Source organism: Lathamus discolor, chromosome 2 (assembly GCF_037157495.1).
Source record: "Lathamus discolor isolate bLatDis1 chromosome 2, bLatDis1.hap1, whole genome shotgun sequence".
Classification (NCBI taxonomy): Eukaryota; Metazoa; Chordata; class Aves; order Psittaciformes; family Psittacidae; genus Lathamus; species Lathamus discolor.
The window spans coordinates 149,256,078-149,278,719 of record NC_088885.1 but is presented as its reverse complement, the minus strand read 5'-3'; the positions used below and the strand labels follow the sequence as shown (position 1 = coordinate 149,278,719).

Below are 22,642 nucleotides of genomic sequence, written 5' to 3'. Positions count from 1 at the left end.
GCTTTTCTTTTGGGTGTTTGGACATATGCTTCTCTCCCTGATGCTTTTCCACTCCAGCAGATACGTGCATGGCACCCGTTTATAGCCCATTCCAATTTTGCTTGCTGCAGGGGCAGAACTTTTTTCAGAACCTCCATAAAAGTTCAGTGAACTCCCTGATGTGTGTTTATGTAGCCTTTCATCAAAGACTATAGAAAGAGGCCATGTGGTCTTGTGGCTAGATCAAAGCTAGAAAGCTCCTGAGATCTAATCTGGGCTGAGCCAATGACTCACTGGGTGGTTTTGGCAAGTCACATGATCTCAGTTTGCTTAAGCCTATCCAGCTGAAAAAAAACAGGCGAGAAATACATGCCGAATCCAATCTGAGCTTTCCAGCACAGATGTATTTACAGGAAGGAATCTGAATTGATGTGCCACACATGCGGGCTACAGTTAATACTCCGCAATAAAGATGTCAGGCTCTACAGTAAAACGTATTGACTTTGGACCTGTGGCTCTTCCCTTCGCAGTTCTCAAACAACCTCGACGTATGCAGGGTTACCAGAACACAAGGGTGTCTATATGCATGAATCCTTGGGATCCTGCTCTGCAGTCACGCTTTTCACTCTATTCTTTAATCCACATCCAATAGCAGATATCATACATTGTCTGGTTCACTGGCAAAGGTTTGTGTTCAGTCCTTTTTGGCCATCATTGTATTATCATTTTGCCACAGTCTCTCAGGACGCGGCATGTGAGCACACAGGCAATTATCCTCATGCATGCATGCAATGGCATTTCTGCTTTGCACGGGCCTGCAGCCCGTAAAGCTGCTCTCAGACTACCTGAGTGGGAAAAGCCCAACTCAGCAGCTGCCTGATCCCAATCTCCGGTTAGTATTTATCCAACGATTCCTCCTGGAAAGAGTCTCCACTGGCAAATAATTTCCCTCTTGTGTTTTCCCCTTCCACCTGCTTTGAGGCTGAGAACATCAGGACGTCAATCCTGATCCTAATCTATATTGTAATCCTTTCAGCTGAACAGGGACAGAGTGAGTGATCTTTGCCTGACAGTTGTAATATCTGGAGGACGATTGTGTGCCCGGAGTTACACTGCTGTGCAGCAATGGTGTTGAGTCACAGGCAAGGGGGAAAGTAAAAAGTTCCTACACGAATCTGAGATTTTCACTATTACTGAAACCCTCCCACTCTCACACTTGCAAGCCCAGCGAGCGAGTCGAAAGGCACTTCTTGGCTTTCAGTAGGCTGGGTGCAACCTTGGAGTCATCCAAACCAGTGCCCCACCACCCCCTTTTCACCCTTCCCCAGTCTGAATAAGCCTGGAGGCTGAGCTACAGTTGCATATTGAGGCAAGGGGCATCAGAGGCAATGTGGCCAGTGGCTTGGTATTACCCCTACAATTAGAAAAGATGAGCAGCATCCCTGGCAACCCCAGAAAAATACCCACCCCAAGCTGCTCCAGTGCTAGAGCCCCCCTCCACATCCACACTCTTCCTCCCTGTAGCACTGGTGCGTTTGAGAGCATCTCTCGTGCCAACTTACACTCCAACACAATGTTTACAGTGCCAAAACACCTCATGGTGCTGATGATGGGTGTCCCCATGCCTCTTAAACCTCTGTGGGATGGTTCTACTTCCAAAAATCACCCTTAGTCTCTTACTTTCACAGTCCTTTGCAAGTGAAGCTGCAGCTGAAGAACCTAGAGGGATGTCTCATAGCTGGAAGTGTTAAAAACCTGAAGCCAAAGTTTGAAGCTGGTTTGGGGGCCAAAAGAAATTCAGGCCCTGAGTCTAAATCCCAGGAACTGTTTTAGAGCACCAAGGACCTACCCAGGTTCATCTGCAGTGAAGGGAAGGGAGTTTTTAACCAAAATTAAACAGAGCACTTAATTAATACCCACTCCTACATAACACCCTGCAACTGGCCATTGTGCTGATTTTATTCTAAACCAGAGAGAAATGATGAATGTATTTGCCCCAGGGAAATAAAACCAGTTTTGCCTGAAAATACATTTGGTTTTGCCTAAAGGGCACAACGGGGCTGCAACTGACTTAGTTCTGGGCTCATCCTTCCCATCACAGCAGCTGCCACTACGGCCGGACACCCATTACTGGCAGCTGCTGCTGGGTCAGATCTGGAGCTGTGGGACTGCTTGCTGCAGGGTTACCAGTCAGGATTGGAGGTGAAATGAAATGTCAGCAAGCTCCAATGGTGCCGGCATCCCCTGTGCTCTGTTAACTGTATTAACAAGTAGTGGCATAGTAAACTCCAAGATGCATCAGAGTAATTAAAACAATAAAATCTTTAAGGTTGAAATGTTGTGGGTGGAAGATGAGTGGAAAGAAAGAGCTTTATATCTTCATCAGCTCTTTGAAAGAGATTCCTGAAAACAGCCTGGGACATGGCACCCTTTCCCTGCGTAGATACAAGAAGGGACAGAGAAGGTGTGAGTCCTAAAGCTCACCCCACTGCATGGGTGTGCTGCACACGGGTCTTCCCATCTTATCCCACTCCTCGGTCCCCCTCAAAGCCTCTCCAATAAACCTTCAACACCGGGACTCATCGGATGTGAGCAAAGAGCAGCCCTTGCATTTTGCACGTGGCTGAATTTCACTCCAGTGAGTAAAAAAGAACCCTGACAGTTGAATTCAGCAAAAGGAACTACCGTGCCTGTGTGTCGAATATGGGAAGAGTCACAGCTTCTGCCCTGGGCTCCTGCAGCTCTGGCCTGGATGGAGAGCCCAGAGCAGCGCTTTGCTTTGCTCAAAGTGCTGATGCCAACAAATACCATAATAGTGGAAGTAGCTTGAACAAAACACTGCTGGCTAGCACAGCACTTCTGAACCCCGGCTGCTGGCTCGTTTTTTTAGAGCTGTTTTGAAAGTTAATTGTTGAGCCTCACAAAAAAGAAAAAAGAAAAAAAAAAAAGTCAAAAAGGAGTTGGGCAACTATTTATGCCAAGGTTAAATTGGGTCAAATCCTGAAATCCTGACTTCAGGCCAGACTCTACAGTTCCCATTGATTTACACAGGAATGCTGCATGCACTGGAGAATTTCTCCTTGGGTTGCTCCTTAGGCTCCACGGGGTGAACGCTGAGTTGGGATCTCTAGGTTTGACCCAGCACGCAGCAGGCTATGCAGTGGGCTGTTTGGCAGGCCAAGCCTGACTTCACTCCAGATTACAGAGGTTGCATTACAATTTGTGCCAGAACAAAATTCCTGCCTATATCCTGATTATGGCTGCGTTTTAGTACGTGCCAGAGCAAAACTTTTGGATATACTCTTATGATCTGGGGATTTTCTGCATGTGGGATCTGTGGGACCAGATACCCCATGCATGGAAACTGGCTCATCCCTGCAGAAGACATGCTGGGGTTGCCAGGGTTTAATTGCAGCTCTGCTTTCTCAGAGGCATCTGGTTTGAGTGAAGCCTTTCTGACTTGCACCATTGGGGTAGGACCCACAAGGGCTCACAGCAGACAACTCAGCGTACCGGTTGTTCCCATTCCTGGCTGTCTTAGCCTCTGTAACTCCCTGGCACTTTCTGATGCTTTGCTAACAAAGGAGGTGCAACTGGGATATGAGATGGCTCCATTGATGTGTCCTTGTCACCAGGAGCATCCTCAGCTGACCCATAAAGGAAAACTCCAGCTCTCTTAGGCTGCCCAGCATAGCAAGCAGATATGGGCTGAGTAACTGCTCTTGTGTGTTTCCAGAGCACGTGTTTTATGTACACACACAGTGATTTATTTCCCCTTACACTGGACTGTTGCAGAAGCCTGGATCATGGCTGCATCATTAGCTGCATACTCTTGTTGGTTTGGATGATTTCTTCCCAGCTTAACTCCTCCCGTTAGGTCTTTAACTAAAGAATTTCTCCCTTTGCTTTTGAGGGCTACACACATCCTTCGTTGGCTGCAAACATACCTAAGGCAAGTGCATTACCCAGCGCATTGGTGCATTATCCTGTTGGGTGTTTTATGTGTTGGTCACTGGAAGAATCTCAGTGCTGAATTGTACTTTGCCTGTGTTGGGCATGTGGTGAGGCTGAATAATCCTGCCTGTTACAAAGTCACTCCTGCTAGTTGTTTCCAAATGAATCAATAACCCTTTTAAAGCCGCAGCTGCAAGACCGTGATCTGTCTACCGCTGCCCTTTGAACTGCCTACAGTCATACCCAGCATTTGTTACTCTATGCAAGTCATCCCATTGACTCTGAGAAGCACTGGGGATGCTCAGGGCTGTGTGTGTAAGTGCCAAACCATGGACACACTTCCACTCACCCGGTGCTGGGAGTCCATTGCAGCTGGAGCGCTTTCCAACATGATTCATCCTGACCTTTGCTTGAGACATGCAACAGCTTCCTAGAAAAGATGAACCCGGTTTCTGGAAGAATCACTCTAAGGCTGTCGTGGAAAATGTCCGGAAATGGTTAAATGCAGCCGTTTGCAGGGACAAGAGATCTGGACACCTGCTTCCAGGCAAGGCGGTGAGGGGGGCGCTGGACCACCCCTCAGCTGTCCCAGTGCCTGAGCGAGATTAGCGCCTGGCAAAGAGCAGCTGATGGGTGCTGAGGGTAGCAAGACCAAGGTCAAACCGATGGGAAGAAGAGAGGTGAAGACTGCGTTGCTTTTCCAGAGGTAGCCACTCATCACAGAATCCCAAAATGGTTTGAGTAGGAAGGGACCTCAAAGCACATCCAGCTCCCTGCCTCAGGCAGGGACACCTTCCACTAGATCAGCTTGCTCCAAGCCCTGTCCAACCTGGCCTTGAGCACTGCCAGGGATGGGGCAGCCACAGCTTCTCTGGGCACCCTGTGCCAGTGCCTCAGCACCCTCACAGCAAAGAATTTCTTACTATTATAGTCTAAATCTATCCTCTTTCATCTTAAAGCCATTCCCCTTGTCCTGTCCCTACAGGCTCTTGTAACAGCTCCCTCTCCAGCTTTCTTGTAGGCCCCCTTTGGGTACTGGAAGTTGCTCTAAGGTTTCCCAGAGCCTTCTCTGTGCTGAACAAGCTCAGCTCTCTCAGCCTGCACCCATAGGAGAGGTGCTCCAACCTCTGATCATCTTCGCGGGCCTTCTCTGGACTTGCTCCAACAGATCCATGCATTTCTTACATTGGGAGCCCCAGAGCTGAATGCAGTACTTCAGGTGGAGTGTCATGAGAGTGGAGTAGGGGGAGATGGACATGGAACTGCTCAGCCTTGCTGGGAGATGCTCACTGCAGGAGATGGGCACCACCTTGGTATGTGTGTGCTGGGAGCTCCCAGCGCCTCCTTCAGCTCTAAGGCATACAGGCGCCAAAAGGCAGGTTCTAGGCTGCCTCTACAAACCCATCCATAACATTTGCATTGAACCTCTGACAACACGGTGGGAGACCTGGTTAGTGCCAAACCCCCTTCCCTGCGCCTCACGTGCGGGGATTTTGTGGAGGGAGGCTGCCAGCAGCTATAAGCAATCTCCTCCATCAGCACAGAGCCCTGCACCACTCTGCCTGCCGCTGGGTGAGGCCTCTTCCTCTCGGGCTCTGACTCATGCCCACATGCATGAGCAGGATGTGCATCACGGGCCAGCCCCCGGTCACCAAGCTCACCCCACGGCGCCCTGCGGGAGCAGCCCTGCCTTTGTCCGGCAGCCAAAGCCCTGCCAGCCACCCTAAGACATTCCAGCACTGGGGAATGAAGATAGGTGCAACTCCAGCATCGTGCCTCCAGCACAGAAAGAGTCCCAGGATGGACCATCTCTTGGCTGTGGCTATTAAAGGCAGCGCTGTCTCCAGCAAGCGTGGCTTGCCCAGTGAGCCTGCAGGAAGGGGGGTCCCTCACGGCTGGAGACCAGGTCTCATCCCAACGTGTTGAAAGCACTCTCCCTGCAAAACCACCATTGCCCCGTGCCAGAGAGAGATTTTTCAGGGCTTTCGCTGTGGTTGGCACATGCACATGAGGTGCCTTGGCCACAGCACAGCACAAAGAGGTGCTCCCCCTCCAGCCAAACCACAAATCCTGCTTTTCCCCACACGCCCAAAGAAAAAGAAGAAGAGGAGATTGAGAAAAATGCTACCAAGTCAGGAAATTGTTCTGGAGGAGGGGAGCAGTTCCTCTAACCCCGCACATGGGGAAAGAAAACGGTCTGCTGATTTTGCCTTATTTTCTAATGTATTGTTTTGCCAGCTGCTCAGATAAAAGGACAAAGCTCTGCCTGCTCTAATGAGGCAGCCAGTCAAGCATGCCTCTGCAGCACGGAGCATCCGGCTGGGACACCGGTGCCGAGCAGGGAATAGTCCAAAGAGTTCACGAGACACATCCTTTCAAACATCTCTTTGCAACAGCTTGAACTGGACACTTGCTCGTTCTTCCTGACATGTAAGGCTGAAATCTCCTGGCGATCATTAACTTCAGCAGACAGCGCTCTTACATATTAAGGATCACAAGACTCATGATGAAAAATCCCATGAGTTCGCTGATTAAGCCTTTCTGTCCACTGAGCTCAAGTCCTCATCACCCCGGGCACCACGGCCGCCTCTGAAGGCTGCTGCCCTGCACAGAGCACATTGCTTTGCATTGCCCCATTGCAAGCGAGAGCAGCACAGAGTCCCCCAAAACTGGACCACTCGGTGCTTTTCAGTGGTTCCAGTCATATCCTTGTGTTTTGGTGCATATCCCCTTTCGAAGCAAGGAACAGCACCAAGCTCCGCTCTGGAAATCATTGCTGCAGGATTTAGAGACCCCATAGGGTCAAAGGCAGCCCAGGAACTGTTTGATAAGAAGATCCTCAGAGAATAGTTAATCACCAGTGGGCATCAGTGGGCCATAATGTCCTAGAATCATAGAATGGTTTGGGTGGGAAGAGAACTTTCAGATCATCTAGGTCCAACCCCCTGCCATAGGCAGGGACACCTTCCACTAGACCAGGTTGCTCCAAGCCCCGTCCAACCTGGCCTTGAACACTGCCAGGGATGGAGCAGCCACAGCTTCTCTGGACAGCTTGTGCCAGTGCCTCACCACCCTCACCGTAAAGAATTTCTTCCTTATACCTAATCTAGATCTATACCCTTTCAGTTTAAAACCATCACCCCTCATCCTATCACTACAGTCCCTAACAAAGGGTCCCTCATCATCTTTTCTGTAGGCCTCTTTTAAGTAATGTCTCTGGGCTGCAGGGGCGACATCACAGGGGGAGCTGGACATGCTCCCACTCACTGCTGTAGGCATCTGCTGCTTCTCCTGGAGCTGGGTAGACCTGTTCGCCCCAAAGCTTCCTGTCGTCCCCCAGATCCAGACAACTTGGGCACAGACATGAAGGCAGGAAGGAGAGGGTTCACCCCCATACTTGTCAGCCAACGATATCACACAAGCACCAGGGTGGGTTTTACCCTTTTTCCTGGTGTTTGGGGAGTTAGAGAAACTACCAGCAGGGTTGCCCCCCTGCTTTGCAATGAAGGCTGCCGGCTGACCTTTATGAGCCTTATTCTGTTGCCTTTACTCACCAGAGGAAACCCTTACTCACATCAGACATCCCATCTGCAAAATCATTGTCACTGGGCATGAAAGTCTTGCAAAGCCTTCTGTACAAGTTATGTTGAGACTTTGCACCCAGTTGCTAGCAGGGCAAGGAAAACTCACACGATTTGAACCTCAGCGAGAATACAACACTGACAAGTCGAGACTTGATGGGGATGTTATCACAAGGCCCAACAACGGCTTTCCACTCAATTACATTGATGGTTTCTGTGATTCATCTCAATGTTTATGACTTTGTCACTACCTGGAAGTCCAGAAAAGAAAAAAATGAAAAGGAAACCAAAAAAGCCCTGCAATGAGCCATTTGCTGGTGCAAGACACTGGGTGACATAGGAGAAACTGAGCAACTACCTCAGGTGGTGGAGAAGAGTCATTCTCTGTGGTGACCAGAGCTATATTTGATTTCTTAGGCAATGTCAGCTTTTGCATGCTGCATTCTTTGGCTAATCGCCAGTGCGATGTGTAATACTTTAGCCACACTGTTGTTACTTAATCCTTTCCTAATCTGCAATTTGCGCAAGAGGAATAAAATCTAAGCAAAGCCACTGAGAACATCTCCACTAATAATTTATCAAACTCGACTTTTGTTGCTGGCAGGAGACGGCAGTCGGTGGAGGTGAATGTTTTTCCCACAACAGCCCTGTATGATAAACACGGGGCAGCTGATTCATGCAGCACTTATTTTCTGTCATCCACCCTTCGTGTCACCCCGATGTTTCTTCGAACGATAAGCCTGCGAGTGTGCTCACAGCGCACCGCCGAGGTCCCGGTTTCATCTCTTTCTGCAAATTACACATTAATTAACCATTAATAACAGTGGGAGTTGCATGCAGAAATCCACACCCGCTGTGATGAGACCGTGCCCTTGGTGAGCAAGTGCCTTATTAATCACCTGCATTTCAGCACCGGAGCTGCCTCCGCAGCCGGGCGAGACAAACATCCCTTGAGAGGAAAGCATACGGGTGCTCACCAGCCCTAATCCTGCCGTAAAGAAAAGCGTTACCTCTTGCTCTATGAATTTTATTTATTTTGGTCCTCTGGGCAGTGCTTGCTGTTGTTAGAAACATGATTGCTTCATACAGTTATGTTAATGTTTGCATTTGACAGAATGTAATTGATACTTCGGCTGCTCCGGCTTCAAAGCCAAATTAGGAAATGAAGTGCTGCACATTAGCTTGTTTAGCTGGTTAAATACTGTAAATAAATACGTGCAGGGCAATGAAAACTAATGAGTTTTCTTGAAGGCATTTTCTAAATAGCTGGCTTCATAAAAAATATATAAAAGAAAATGTTCCTGCTGCGAACTCATATCCTGAAGGATTTGTCATTTTGCTGCAACAAAAATTGATCCTGGCTGAAATCTGAACTCTGGGTTTCACTTGGAGGACAGGATTTTGCAAGTTATGGAGGCATGGTGGTAAGAACTGTTGCAAATTTCACGGTACTTTTACCAACAATAGTTCTGAGAGATGTTGCATTTAGCAAAGCCATTAATTCAGACCGTGGTTACGTGTCAAGCTATTCTTCCCAGCGCTCGCTAGGAAAACGTTATACATGTAAGAAGCATTTGCATAGGAGATTTCTTTGTGCTGCTAAATCTGTGCAGTGCCATAGTGCTAAACGCTGGGGTTTCTCCCTGGCAGAATGCAATAGCATGAAAAAAGTGAGGAAAAAATCTGCTTTTACATAAAGAGATAATCTGCAGAGATTTGCTGACAGAATGCACTCAGCCCTGATTGAATAAAATGTGGTTTTGAAGTTACCCCTCAAGCCTACCCTCGGTGCATTAAAGCAGAGCTAGAGCAGAGCGTTGCTCTGGCTTTGTGATCCAGCCAAGCACAATGAATCTCCGTTCATCTACGTTTGTATAAAATATTGCTCTTTCCCCCCTTTCTTTCATAAATAATGCCTGGGTGCAGAAGTGCCTTTGACTGACTTGAAGGTGCTCTAAAATCAGAGGGGGGGGAGGGTATCACAAGTAGAACTGAACCTTTACCAACCCTTCTTAATTAACTGCAAATAACCTCAGCAGTATCACCTGCTTGGCAAAGAGATGTTGACCTTAAAGCTGAGCTTGCTGAGCTGGCTGTTTTACCTGGCGCTTTAGGAGGAAGCTGGTTTATAAACTCTGCTGTGCTACTTTAAAAGAAAATTATTGAACTGGTGCCTAAAATGCAGCCAAAGTATCAGGAGCTGATAAAAAATACATACTTGGGATGCAGGATCTATCCTGGCTGGGAGCTGGTTTGATGCCAGTTTAGGATGGATCCGAGGATGCAGTGAAAATCGTCAACGTGCATTTTGAGCAGCAAACAAAGGAATGAAGGCTCCCAGCACTACTGAGAGAGGCCAGCAACATCTTGCAAATTCAAGAGGAAAACAGTGACCAGGTCTGAGAAATACATAAGAGATGCCTACACTCCGCATCCAAAAGGGCCATTTAAAAATAGACAAATTATGACTCTCTCAAAAAGAAACGTATGCATTGCATAAATCAAAGTTCTCACACCCACCATCAAAGTTTAATCACTTAATATGCTGGTGCTTTCAACATGCTCTGAAACTTTGTATACAATAATACAAACGATGGGGTAACGAAGCAATAGCAATTTATTCTGCTGTACAAACGGATGTTGCATTATAATCCCTAAAGCAACACAGAGGCTGTTTGCAGATGTTACTACAATTTGGCGTTTATTTTAATTGCTCTGCAGCGTAGCTCATGTGAAATAAAGTCACGGGATGGCCTACACATTCACCTACTAAGGGTGACTTAATGCAAGGGGTGGAAAAAAAGGTGTTTTGAAAGTTCTCAAGGTTCCACCAAAGCACAAGCGTTCTGCAGTTGTTTTAAAAGGGCGCACCGGGGCTTCTTTCCAAGCCCGAAAGCATCACAGGGCAGGGGGTAATTCAATCAGTCAGGCTATGTGGCGCATGTATGTTTACAAGTCGTGCAGGAATAACATCAGTAAAGTAACTTGAGATATTTTGGTGCCTGACATTCACTCAGCAAGTGCTAAGAGAATATGCTTACTGCACAGATCGCTGGTTTCTTGCAGTGGGAGTCAAGGTGCCTGGTTAAAGTCAGCGCACTTCACTTCATCGCCAACCAGGTCCCTATTCCTCCTCTTTCTCTTTCCACTCCCTTTCTAAAAGCAAAATCCTGTCTGAAGTTGCTCCTGCTCAAAGAGCTGCCTGGAAGCAGTTGCTCTGTGAACAGATTTCAAGCAAAAGGACAAAGTTAAACATGAGGCAAAGTATAAATAAAAATCAAGACTCTCTTCCTCCTCCTCTCCACTTGTGAGCGATGATCTCACCGCTCCGGGTGGATTGCAAGGGTGGCTTGATCTCTTTCAGGAAAGCGCATTCTCTAACCTTGATACTGCTGCTATTTATACCGCTCTCTTCTCACCACGAAGAAAAGCAGCTCTAATAGTCTTTCACTCCATTTTTAATGGGAGCACCGGGTGCCCTCAGCTCTGCCTCCCAGCAGCGGGATCAAGACCCTGCCACTGGCTCCAGCTCCCCATTAAAGCCAATGCCCTCGACTGCTGCCTCTGCTTCTGGCTGCTCACTTTTAGTCACCTGAGATCTGATTTTCCACGGGCTTGAGCATCACATTGCCTCTCACACAGGTGCAGGATGACAGCCGTGCAGTGCCACAGCATTTTCTGCTCACGGGGTACAGATGGAAGTGAATGCATGTGCTGAAAGGCAATAGGGTTTCTAAAGTTCCGAGGCAGAGCTGTAACTCCTCTCCCTCTTGTTTATCGGATGAATAGGATACCCCATTTCACACAGCTCTAGGGGCATCTCAAGCCCTTGCCACCCCACAAGAGGCAGAAGCCATCTCCCATCCCCATTCATCGTTGTGGGGACACAACCCCAGGCAGACCCTGGTAGCTCAGGCATGATGGAGAGACCACAGATGAGCAGATCCCCATCTTTTCAGATTGAGCCCGGCATACTCAAGCTGCGTTCCCCTTGAGACACTGCAAGAAATGGTGACAAACCTTATGAAACCAAGTTTATTAAAACTTTCTACAAGTCAGACTTTATCATCCAGGTCTCCACATACATATACATATTTACAAGTCGGACATAGTGTTTTTAGCTTTTCTGGCAGAACTTTCTACCAATATATACAAATGTACTGTTTTTCATAGAAGGGTTAAACTGTATCACAGATACAAATGTCAAGCAATCATGAGAGGTTTAGTGCAACGGAGAGCTGTAGCGCCCTGCTCTTAATGCTCATGATTCTGTCAAGTTAGTATTGCCAACAATAATTCACATTAAATTGCTCTTCGACACCTCTTATTAGGACAAACAAAGTACAACAGAACAAGAAAACAAAACCCCCAAACAGTAAGGTATGTACAAAGTACACAGTCCATGAGGTATACATGGTATTCTCGCAACGCGTGGTGGGACTGCAGCTTGCCAGGGGTTAACCCTAAAAATGACTTCACTCGACCTGTGTCACGCCAGGGACATGCGTTACCCACCTCACGGCCATTCCCGAAGCCGTGCTTTCGCCTAAGGCGAATGGACACCTCTTTGCATAAGCCACTGGACACGAATGTGAAACGAAGCAGAAATCGTCGGCAGGACTAAGCTTTACTGACCCCCAACCCAGGAAGCTAACGATTGAGATATATTCATTATCCACGCACATTGGAAAGACTATGAATAATCATGCAAAACAAATAAAACGAAATTTAAGGGGGAAACCACCCCTGTAGCTGGGGGCAAACAACATACCTGAATAATCAACTAAGGGCATACGGAGATTTTACTCTTAAGACTAACTTTTGGGGGGATGGAGGAGGGAAAGAGGAGAGGGGATGTGATGTTTTTAAGAGTTGAGCCTGTAGGAAAACACGACGTGTTTATAGGTACTGTACAAGATACCCCTCATCGTTTTCCAGGGGAAGGCGCCCCAGCCGATAGTGTTACGGGTAGGTAAACGGATATGTTTTGGCACTCGGAGCTAACGAGACCTGCTACTTGACAAGCTCGCAGAGGGCATAAAGTTGTATAGGCTACACCATGGTAACACAAGGCTTAAGTCTATTTAAAATGCTTTCCCGGTCAGCAAATGGAATCAGAGGGGATCCAGCTGGGAGATCCACTTGTTTCTGCTTCAGAATGAGCCACAGCAGTGGTTTGTCTTACAGCTGGATCTAGGAGCTTCATGCCTCTGAAAGCAAGATGAGCTGGAGGAGCAGCAGCCAGCAGGCAGCTGACTGTGGCAGGCGAAGACCTCGTTCCCTCGCTAAAGTGCTCTTACAGTCAGAAAGCTACTTTGCAACTCGGTGCGGCCGAGCCGATTCCCCTTCCTACCACTTGTGTCAGATTCACTCGGTTAGAGGCGCTCCTCGTGCCTCCCACCCCTACACATCGCGGCCGGGGCTCTGCACCCCCACGGGAAAGCAGAAGGGGGCTGCCTTTCTGTCTCAGCCCTTGCCAGCCGTAAGACTCTGCAGCCAGGATGCGACCAGTTACACCGGCGGAGGATGCGGGAGGCAGGAGAAAAGCCAAGGGGCTCTCACAAAGCTGCATGCGTCCTCCAGGGCTGGCGGGACCGACCCACCAGCAGAGCGAGAGGATGAAACTGAGTGCATTCAGGGAGCGGAGACCTGCGGGTCGGTGTTTGTCTGAAACAAGGTCACTTCTCTGACCATACTGGCACTTTAAGATGCTGTCGCGTTTGCAAACGTGGAAAAATGAAACCCTATGAAGATGCCGGAGGTGAGAACCGCTGAGGTTTGTGAGATTTTGTGGTTAGCAGAAGAAGGAACTAATATCGTCACTGTCTCCGTGGTATTCGGGAACAATCTGATCCGAAGTTCCCGTCTCCTGGTCTGTATATCCAGGCTCCAAGACCGCCTCGAACCAAGGGTGAAGCAGGATCTCCGGAGCAGTGAGTCTTTCTGAGGGCTCCCGCCTCAGCAGGCTGCGGATGAGGCATCGGGCTTTGGGGGAGACGTGGTCAGGAATACAGAACTGTCCGCGCCGGATTTTGGAAAAGAGAGTGCTAGGGTCCGAGTCATGGAAGGGATAGCGTCCCACCAGCAGGGTATAGAGCATCACTCCCAAACTCCACACGTCGGCCGATTTCCCAGAGTAAGTCCCCGTGGTGTTTAGGATCTCGGGGCTGACGTACGCCGGGCAGCCGTGCTTGTCTGAGAGCGCATCGTCTTCGCCTTTGATGATGTGTGTGTCTTCCAGGCTCTCCAGCCGCAGCTGAGTCCTAGGGAGGGCAGGAGAGGAAGCTGAGGGTTAGAAATAGCAGCACCCAGGCACAAGGGAGCCACAGCAACCTGCACACCCCACACCCCCCCTTGCATTGCCATAGTGAAAAGGAGAGGAAACACTGTGTAATGTGCAGCGGAGAAGCTGCCTGGACTCCTGGACCCATGTAATGGAAGCACAGCCGCATGTGCCGAGTAGGTGCACAGCGACGCCTGCTTATTTCATGTACTGGAGGCTTTAACAACACAGAAGGCTCTCGAGGAACACCAGCAAAGTCACCTTGTATCTACTCGGCTTGCACTGCGACTGCAGGGGTTTAATTGGCTACAGTGCTGCTATTTGTGGTTCAGACTTTGAGCAAACAGCATCCAGCTGTGTGACTTTGCAAGCTGCGAACCCCAGCTCCCTTCCCTGCTTGCGGGGTCAGCGCCTCTCCTGAGGGCTCTGCTTTAGCTGTGATTTGGTCCTTTACTCTCTGTGCCTTCCCCCAGGGCACCACGCACCCCCCAGCTCCCAGCTGGAGGTGGCTCTAACCCCGACCTCCCGTTCTGGGGAGGGAAAGGGATGCTCCACATCAGCAAAGCAGCCACCCCTGGCGCTGGCAGGCGCTGGCTGCAGCCTGTCCTCAGCCTGACCTCGCCAAATACCCATTGGTTCTGCGAACGGAAAATATGACTCAACGGGAACCGTGGGCCCGGGATTGGCTGCGGGAAGCCCTGAAACTGCACCTGTGCCCAGCGCCGGGCCCGCCTGCCATTGCTTAACCCTCTTCTTGCCAAACGCCGCGCACATGACAGCCGCCTGTGCAACGCGCTATTTCCACATGGGACCAGCGTGTGCGCAATGTAACATTTCAGCAGATGTTTCACCTCCTCATGGGCGGGAAAAGCTGCAATAGTTTCCTTCAAAGGAATTGCTCTCTGTGCGTGTCAACACGCGGCTGTTTCTGTGCAAGAGGGGCAGCGCTCCTTCGTTTTCCTATCACGTTTATTAACGATGCCCTGAGCAGCCGCAGCCCGGGGAGACAAGGCGAAAACGCATTTTCTTCTGCTTCAGCAGCATCACCTCCAGGCTCACCAGATTAAGCACAACTCCACTACAGCTTTTACTTCTTATTTTAGCTTTCCACGAGATAGTCTTAAGGTCCTTTCCAGCCCTAACTGTTCTATGATAAGCAACTAGTCAGAGTCAGTTTTGATGATTAAAAGAGTATTTCTGGCTCTGCCACATGCGGTGAGGCACTATAAACGCAGCAAGCACTCCAGGGAAATACTGAATTCCTTCCCTAACCTAAATGTAACAGCCAGGTTCTGGGTCTCCTCTGTATAAACCTGGGCTTTAGGCTAAGCTTTACCCAAGCGCAGATTCCCAAACCAATATTGGACGCTGTCACACCTTCCCTCCTGTGCATGCCCACATCCATGGGCACAGGGGCACGGACAGCACTGCCCCCAGTAGCGAGGAGGGATAAAAGCCTCGAAGGACACAGCACGTCTTTGGCGAGCAGCGTGACTCCGATGAGGGGATTCCAGGAAGGAGCCCCCTCCGGAGCACCATGGCTTTCCCAGGGAAGGACCAGAGCTCCATCCAGCTCCTCGCACCTCCTGCTCCCCGAGCCAGGCTGTTCCCCCTCCGCAGCACAGCGCCTCAGCCTCCCTCCTCTCTGCCTTTGATTCACTTCACACTGACCGAGGGGCACACATGACATCTTCTGGCGCTAATGAGCACCCGAACTATGGTCCCTTTGTCTACCAGCGGGTTCCACTGAACTGCTGAATAAGAGGAAGCTCCTGGCGAGCTTCCTTCCTTTCATCAGCTCCGATCTAACCAGGAGTCAGTGCATACCGGCTAGATCCGGGACCTGCTCCACACACGTGATGGGGACCTGCTCGGATTGCCCGCAAGTGATGCCCGGCTGACACGGCAGCCGTTCCCACTGCCTTGTGCGTCTCTGGATGTGACATTCCTCCCTCCCCACTGCCCCCGGGCCGGCTGCTCACAACCACTCACCTTTCTTCGTTGGAGAAGACAAATTTCCTGAGCTTGAGGTCACCGAGTACGATGGCCGACTGGTGGCAGTGAGCTACAGCCGAGACGATCTGCTTGAACAGCCGGGCAGCCTCCTCCTCCCTCAGCCTCTTGCAGCTCCTCACGTAGGAGTGCATGTCCCCAAAGTCCTTTTCAAAGAACACATAGGCCTTGGTGTCCCCGAGGATGACTTCGACGACGCCGGTGATGTTCCTGTGTGACGGCAGCTGGATGTACGGCCGGATCTTGTCCTGGTAGTGTTTGAGGGGGAACACCTGTAAAGAGGAAATTAAAGCAAAATTCGTTCTCAAGGGCGTTGAAAGCAGCCGCTCGCGTAGCAACTCTCCCCAAACAATGACGAGGGAGCTGGAGGGGAGCCAGGGCTCGGCAGGAGCGCCGCTCAGAGCGGTTACCGAGACCCTTCCTGCTCGTTTTGCCTTGAAAAGAGAGTAGAAAATACCCCGGTAAAACAAAGCGCCCTCCCCAGAGCCTCTCGGGGACGGCGCTCCGAGGTAAGCCGGGCTCAGCGCTTACTCCCGGCGCCTGTCAGTGACTCCCCAGGGCGGCGGGCTGGGCACCTCCAGCCGGGGAGCAGCGGGAGGACGTTTTGCGCGGCTCCCCCCGCGGGGAGCGGTCCCGCGGCGCTCAGACGCACCGGGACGGCCCCGACCCCGCCGACCCCCGCGCCCGCGGGGCGCCGCGGAGCTCACCTTGCAGCGCAGCTCCCGTCCGGAGCTGACGCTCAGCGCCCTGGACACCTGCTCCCGCTCGGCCAGCGGCAGCAGCAGGTACGAGGCGATCAGGCTGGGCCCCGGGGCCCCGCCGCCGCCGGGGGACGCGGGGGAGCAGGGCGAGCCGGGCGCGCTCAGGCAGTCGGGGGGGCCGCAGTCGGCGAGACGAGGGCACTTGGCGGCCGGCGCCTCCTCGGCGGGGCCGTCGTGGAGCGGCTGGAGCCGCTTGGCCGGGGCGCTGCGGCAGCGGGCGGCCGGCAGCAGGGACGCGGGGCGGCTCATGGGGGGGCGCGGGCGCGGGCGCGGAGCTAGAGGCGGGCGGTGCGCGCTGCGCGCATCCCTTCGCTGTCGGCGCGGACACGTCGGGCCGTGCCCACCATCGGCCGCCGACTCCGCGCTCCGGCGCTCGGAGGCTTTAAAAAAAAAAGGGGGGAAAAAAGCGCCGCGGTTCCTCCTCCCGGGGCTGACGCACGGGGAAAGGGGAGGAGGGAGCCGAGGGCACGCCCGCGCCGCGCCGCGCCGCTCCGCCCGCCCGGGGCGCGCAGCCAGGCGGGGTCCCCCCGCTGCGGTCCTGCAGCCGGTCCCGAGCGAGCGCATCTCGTGTGCGAGTGAGGCTGCTGAGGGTGGCAGAGCCCGGGGCGCACCTCGCCTTGGGGGCCACCCCGCCCCTCTGGGGGCCACCCCCTGCCTTTGAGGTTTGCCCCTCTCTTCTGGGGGTCACCCCTCACTTTTGGAGCTCGCCCCTCACAAGCCCAGCGTGCTGCCAAACCCCTCAACCCTCCACTGCCCACCTGTAAGCCCAAAGAGAGGCTCCAGGAGCCCAAAGCAGGGAGGGTTTCCTAGCCAAGCTAAGCAGCGATAAAGTCACCGGCATGGAAGGGTGAGCATGTGTTTCTCCTGCAAAGGCAGCCCCGGACATGGCAGCAGCGGGTTTACCCAGGGCCGGTGTGCGCCGCTGGGAAGCGGTGCCAGAAATTCCTAATGCTGCTGTAGCGCTTTCGAGACAGCATCGCCTCGTGCGGGGCGTGAAAACAAAGAGTGAAGCCAGGGCGAACGCGGAGAGAAAGCTCCTCCTGCATGCGCGCACTGTGGCTTCTCCCCAGCCCCAATCCCTGCTTTTCCCTAATCACTAAACAGCCATCATCCATCCCAAGGCTTGCACAGTGAGGCTGATGTGCGTTAACCATGAGCGTCAACTTAACGTGCCCCATCAGAACCACTTGGCATCGGCTGTTTCCCATGTTAAAACTATCTGCTCTCCGAAAAAGGAATAGCGTGGAGAGCAAGCAGCAGCCCGCTGCTGAGGTGACCGGTGAGGAGCAGACAGTCCAGCTCCGAACGTGTGGGTTTAAAGGAATAGTCAATAGATTTGCAGACAGGGCTGTGAGTAAACAGGAGAAAAATGGGAGAAAACCAGAGAACAAATGATCCTGGAAAAGCTGCAGACAGCTCCAGTGTTGACAAGAGTGCTTCAGAAGGCAACTCTCCAGCTTTGCTGTTTACATATATGCAAATCAGTGCTGAGGCTTCCCTAATGACACTGGGAGCCTGCCTCTTGTCACTCTGCAGGATCATTTCCTCTCCCGTTTGGGTTCCCGGGTCCGTTTAAGCAGCAGAAGGGCCCCGTTCGGGTGCCCCAGCTCCGGAGCAGCGATGCTGTGCGTGCAGGTATTTGCTCAGATTCCTGACAGATAACTGCACCGCAAACCCGTGCATGCCTTCAGCTACTTCCAGTGTATTTTAAGAAACACATGAAACTCTTGTTCAGGATGACTCATAGCATAGCAGTCCCATTAATGCATTTAAACATGAAATGCATATGCCATAAAGGGATATCCCAGGGCCGGCATTTTCCTTTCCTTTTTTTTCATTTCCCAGAAATTCAATTCCGTTAATGCCTGCAGATCGCTTCTGAGCCGTTCACCACAGCTCTCACAGCACACTGTTTCCTTCCTCCCTTTGGTAAAACACACTCGAGCATCCATCACACCTTCGTTTTACTTTTCCCTTCCTGGAAGTCTTATGACTGGGATGCTGCTGCTGGGTGAGTTTGGCTGTAGGATGCTGCATGTGTGGGCTGCTTCCCTTGCCTGGGATAGCGCGAGGTGAGGGTGTCAGTGCTTTTGGGGACGGGGAAGGGTGTAGACACATCAAAAGAGTGATGGACCTACATAAAAGTGCTCACAGGCATAATTAGTGTATAACAGCAACTCCTGCGGTGCTCTCTGCCTGAGGTGCAGTGTGAGCAGCAGCGAGGGTGGCAGTGTGAATACCAAGTGGTGCACCTGGGGTAAGTGCGTGCCTTGGGTCCTCACCCTCCCGAAGACCCACCTCTCTCAGCCCCTGTGACACCTCACTGTCCCCATGGAGGAGAAGAGCTGTACTCCGGCTCCATTTGCACACGTTGTTGGAAGCTGTGTCCACCTCGCCAGCCTCCCACCCATATGAAGCCTCTTAGAATCCACAGCTGGCCACCTCATCGAGTCATAGAATAGTTTGGGTTGGAAGAGCATTAGAGATCATTAGAGATCAACCGCTGCCATGGGCAGGGACACCTTCCACTACAGCAGGTTGCTCCAAGCCCCATCCAACCTGGCCTTGAACACTGCCAGGGATGGGGCGGCCACAGCTTCTCTGAGCACCCTGTGCCAGTGCCTCAGCACCCTCACGGGGAAGAGCTTCTTCCAAACATCTGATCTAAATCTGTCCTCTTCCAGTTTAAAGCCATTCCCCTTGTCCTGTCGTTACAGGCCCTTGATGAAAGCCCCTCTCCAGCTTTCTTGTAGGCCCCCTTTAGGTACTGGAAGGCTACAACAAGGTGTTGCACGGAGCCTTCTCCATGCTGAACAAGACCAACTCTGTCAGCCTGTGCTCCAGCCCCTCTGACCATCTTCATGGCCTCCGCTGGACTCCCTTCAACAGGTCCATGTCCTTCTTGTGTTGGGGACCCCAGAGGTGGCCCTATGCCACAAGCACAGGTGCTTGGTTCAGCCGACCAAATGCGGGTAGCACCACTCATCCTTAAGAAGGGCAAAAAGCCATTCTCATCATCCTGTCCCCCCAAACTATCTGGGGTGTGAGAGGAGAGCAGAGCACAGAGCTGCCCACAGCATCACACCCACAGTCCTGCCACAGGCTCCTGGTGTCCCCACTGGTCTGGTGCCCGGTTTTGATGCTCTGTGGGTGTCCTTGCTAACTGGAGCACCAATTGGGAATGCAGTCCCTGAAGGCCAGGAAAAGAGAATCCCTGGTGAACCCTGGTGTACAGACCAAACTTCAGTGTCTGCATGGGGCCAGGATGAACCAAGCTTAAATCTCCCACGTGTTGGGTCTTTGCAAAACGGGGCAGTTCTTGGCAGCAGGAAACCTTCATTGCTTCCTTAAAATGCCCGTTGTTTTCAGGTACTCATAGCATTAATGTCATAAATAAACATATATTAGCAGTTACTAACCAAATCAATACTGCTCACTACCTCATTCCGAGTTTTGCTGTTTGGGGAAAGCTCCAGTCTACATCCAGACTCCTTTCCTTCCCCACAGAATTCATTACAAGATGCAGAGCAGAGAAGTGATTCCCACTTTGGCTTTTCTGTTTTCCCTAATTTGCGCTGATCCCCAACATGTAAACCAAAGGGATGCCAGCCATGATGTCTGTCGACCTGCAGGGCATGGTGCTTCTCAAAGGGTTGAAACTTGTCCTCCTTCCCATCTCCACCAGTGCTTGCATGTAACCAAACCATGGTTTGGTTATGAACCAGCGCAGAGAACAGGAGGAACTCCAGGGACAGGTTTGTGAAGAACAGAAGTGTTGCAGCACTTCAGTATTAGAACATGTTGGCAGAATATGGGGCTGCCACACTTGCCATCTGGTTCATTCTTCTTCATTGAAGGTCATACCACAGGCTTTTAAGCATCCAGGATGTCTCCTGCATTAGTTTCCTCCTGAAATCAAGTTATTTGGGAGTCTTCCTTCTATTCCCTGCACAAGCCTTGATCATTCCATCTCTGCCCCCAGATTCTGGGGGGCCTACTTGCTTAGCATAGATGAGAAGAATACTTGCATGGCAATTCTCAGCTGTGCCTGCAGTGAATTTCAGCCTGAATGGCTTTAGAGCCCTTCCAAATGAACCAAGGCAGTGTTCCTCGTCTCCTATGGATAGCACTGTAAATCACTGTGGAACACAGATTGGTGCACGATTACACTTACAGACCCAATGCCAGGATAAAACATTGACTCTCACGTGGATGAATCTTGCTACACAAGAGATGGAGAAACAAACTGCTGTGAGCCAGCAGGCCACAGGGAAACAAACACCCAGCCTAGGATGCTCCGACGGGCCCAGTAGAAGCAAGGTGGGGAGGGATGGCCTTTGGCAGTACTGGTCAATACTTCGCAAAGGGGAACTGAGTGCAACAGGCACTTCCCTGATGCTCTGGAAGTCTGAGGAGCTCCCAGGCAAAGGACATGACAAAATCACTGCAAAGAGTAGATCCTGCCTGGAAAACGATGGTCACAGCAAGCAGGGCTGCTCACTGGCTCCTGTCTTCCTAAGTCCTAGGTACTACGTGAGGAGCTGGGACTGGAGCTCCTGTGGAATGTGTATCACAGATTGGGCACATCCCTGAACAGATTTGCCAGAGCTGTGGCAAGCTGAATGTTGTTCTTCATACAGGCTTTTTCTATATTAAAACACAGAAGCAACACTATTGCACCTGCTAGATGAGGATTTAAGAATCCAGACTGTCTGCGGGTCAGGCACCGCCATTCCCTTCTCCTGGCATGTTCTTTTACTCAAGGGGATCTTTGTTACGTGGTGTTCAAGTATCTGCCCGTCTCGCCCTCAGCCAGTGCCTACCTCACCTGATCGGCTGCTTTTCCTTGGATGCTCACAAAATTATCTCCGCTGCTCCAGTTCTCTGACCCTTTATCTTTGTAACTAGAGCAGCCAGAGGCAATGAGAATTGTGTAACCATCTCCCCACTTCCCCAGTGCTTGGGACAGGTCTGGTAACTTTGATGGTATGTCTCACGGGATGCACAGCGTAAATCTCTATTAGATTAGGCCACTTATAAATAAACTGGCTGCTTGCTATGGGGAGAAATTAAGAAGTCATTGTTTTAGTTACGGGATGAGAGAGCCACGACACACAAATACTGCAGCTAATGTTAAACCATCAGGCAAATGATGAAAAACAAATGTCTCTAGTTTGCAAGTTGTCTCAAGCCATATAATTAAACCTAAACTACTGCTCGACTGAAAGGCAGCAATCTAAAACCAGGAGGTTGTCCATAATCTACAAGTGTACAGAATTACCCTGCAGAGACAGGGCTCAAAGTAGTTGTGTGGCCAGGTGATAAAGAACTTTCCTGGTTTTTATAGCAGGAATGGCACCTGTGATAAAGCCACAACCATCCTTAGACACTGTGGAACTCAGCAGCAGATTCCCTGTGAAGATATAAAACACATGACAAGCACGTAGTGACATCAAAAGAAATGCAATGTAATGGTGCTCAGATGCCTCTCCTCAAGCCTGCACAGAAGCCGCGCTGAGGGTTGCTGTTGCTAGGAACTCTAAATAATTCCCTTTTGATAAGCCAGTTGTTACCAAATCCAAGGAGTCTCACGAGCAGCACCTCCTGACTTTGTTCCTTTGCGGACTAAAGAGCATGAAGGCTTCTTCTGTTGCTTGAAAGACATGTGAAGGTTCAGGTTTTAAACCTCAAATCCTGTTTTTAGTTCAGAAGCTGATTGCACAAGCGGACAGTGAATGAGTGTCTCTCCATTTCCCTTGCGGTCAGAGAAGATCCTATTCATACTGAGTTTACAAGCAAACACTTCCTTTGGTAAGCTTCCCATGCAATTCAATTCATGTGCGTGCTTTCAAGCTGTCTTCAGGTCTGGGCTAACACCAGAATAAGCGAGCGAGGCAGCTCTCTGCTCAGCCCATTCTGAAATGAAGCACTCTATTTTCTGTACATTGCTGCAGTCCTGTTAAGTCACTGACATTACTCATGCGCACACAGGGGTATCTACTGTACGATGTACACGTACCCCAGAACTGTACTTTGCTTAACAATCAATCTAATGGGTTTACTTCTTACAG

At 50.9% G+C, this 22,642-nt stretch overlaps 1 protein-coding gene across 1 annotated transcript; it reads right to left on the bottom strand.

Annotated features, from left to right (window-relative positions):
- Nucleotides 1-11,535: 11,535 nt before the first annotated feature.
- Nucleotides 11,536-17,150, bottom strand: TRIB1 (tribbles pseudokinase 1). Its single transcript, XM_065668945.1, has 3 exons — nucleotides 16,518-17,150; nucleotides 15,790-16,082; nucleotides 11,536-13,777 (listed from the first exon to the last, which is right to left on the bottom strand). The coding sequence occupies exons 1-3, from the start codon at nucleotides 17,133-17,135 to the stop codon at nucleotides 13,309-13,311; spliced, it is 1,380 nt and encodes a 459-aa protein (XP_065525017.1). The 5' UTR covers nucleotides 17,136-17,150; the 3' UTR covers nucleotides 11,536-13,308.
- Between the last annotated feature and the right edge of the window lie 5,492 nt (nucleotides 17,151-22,642).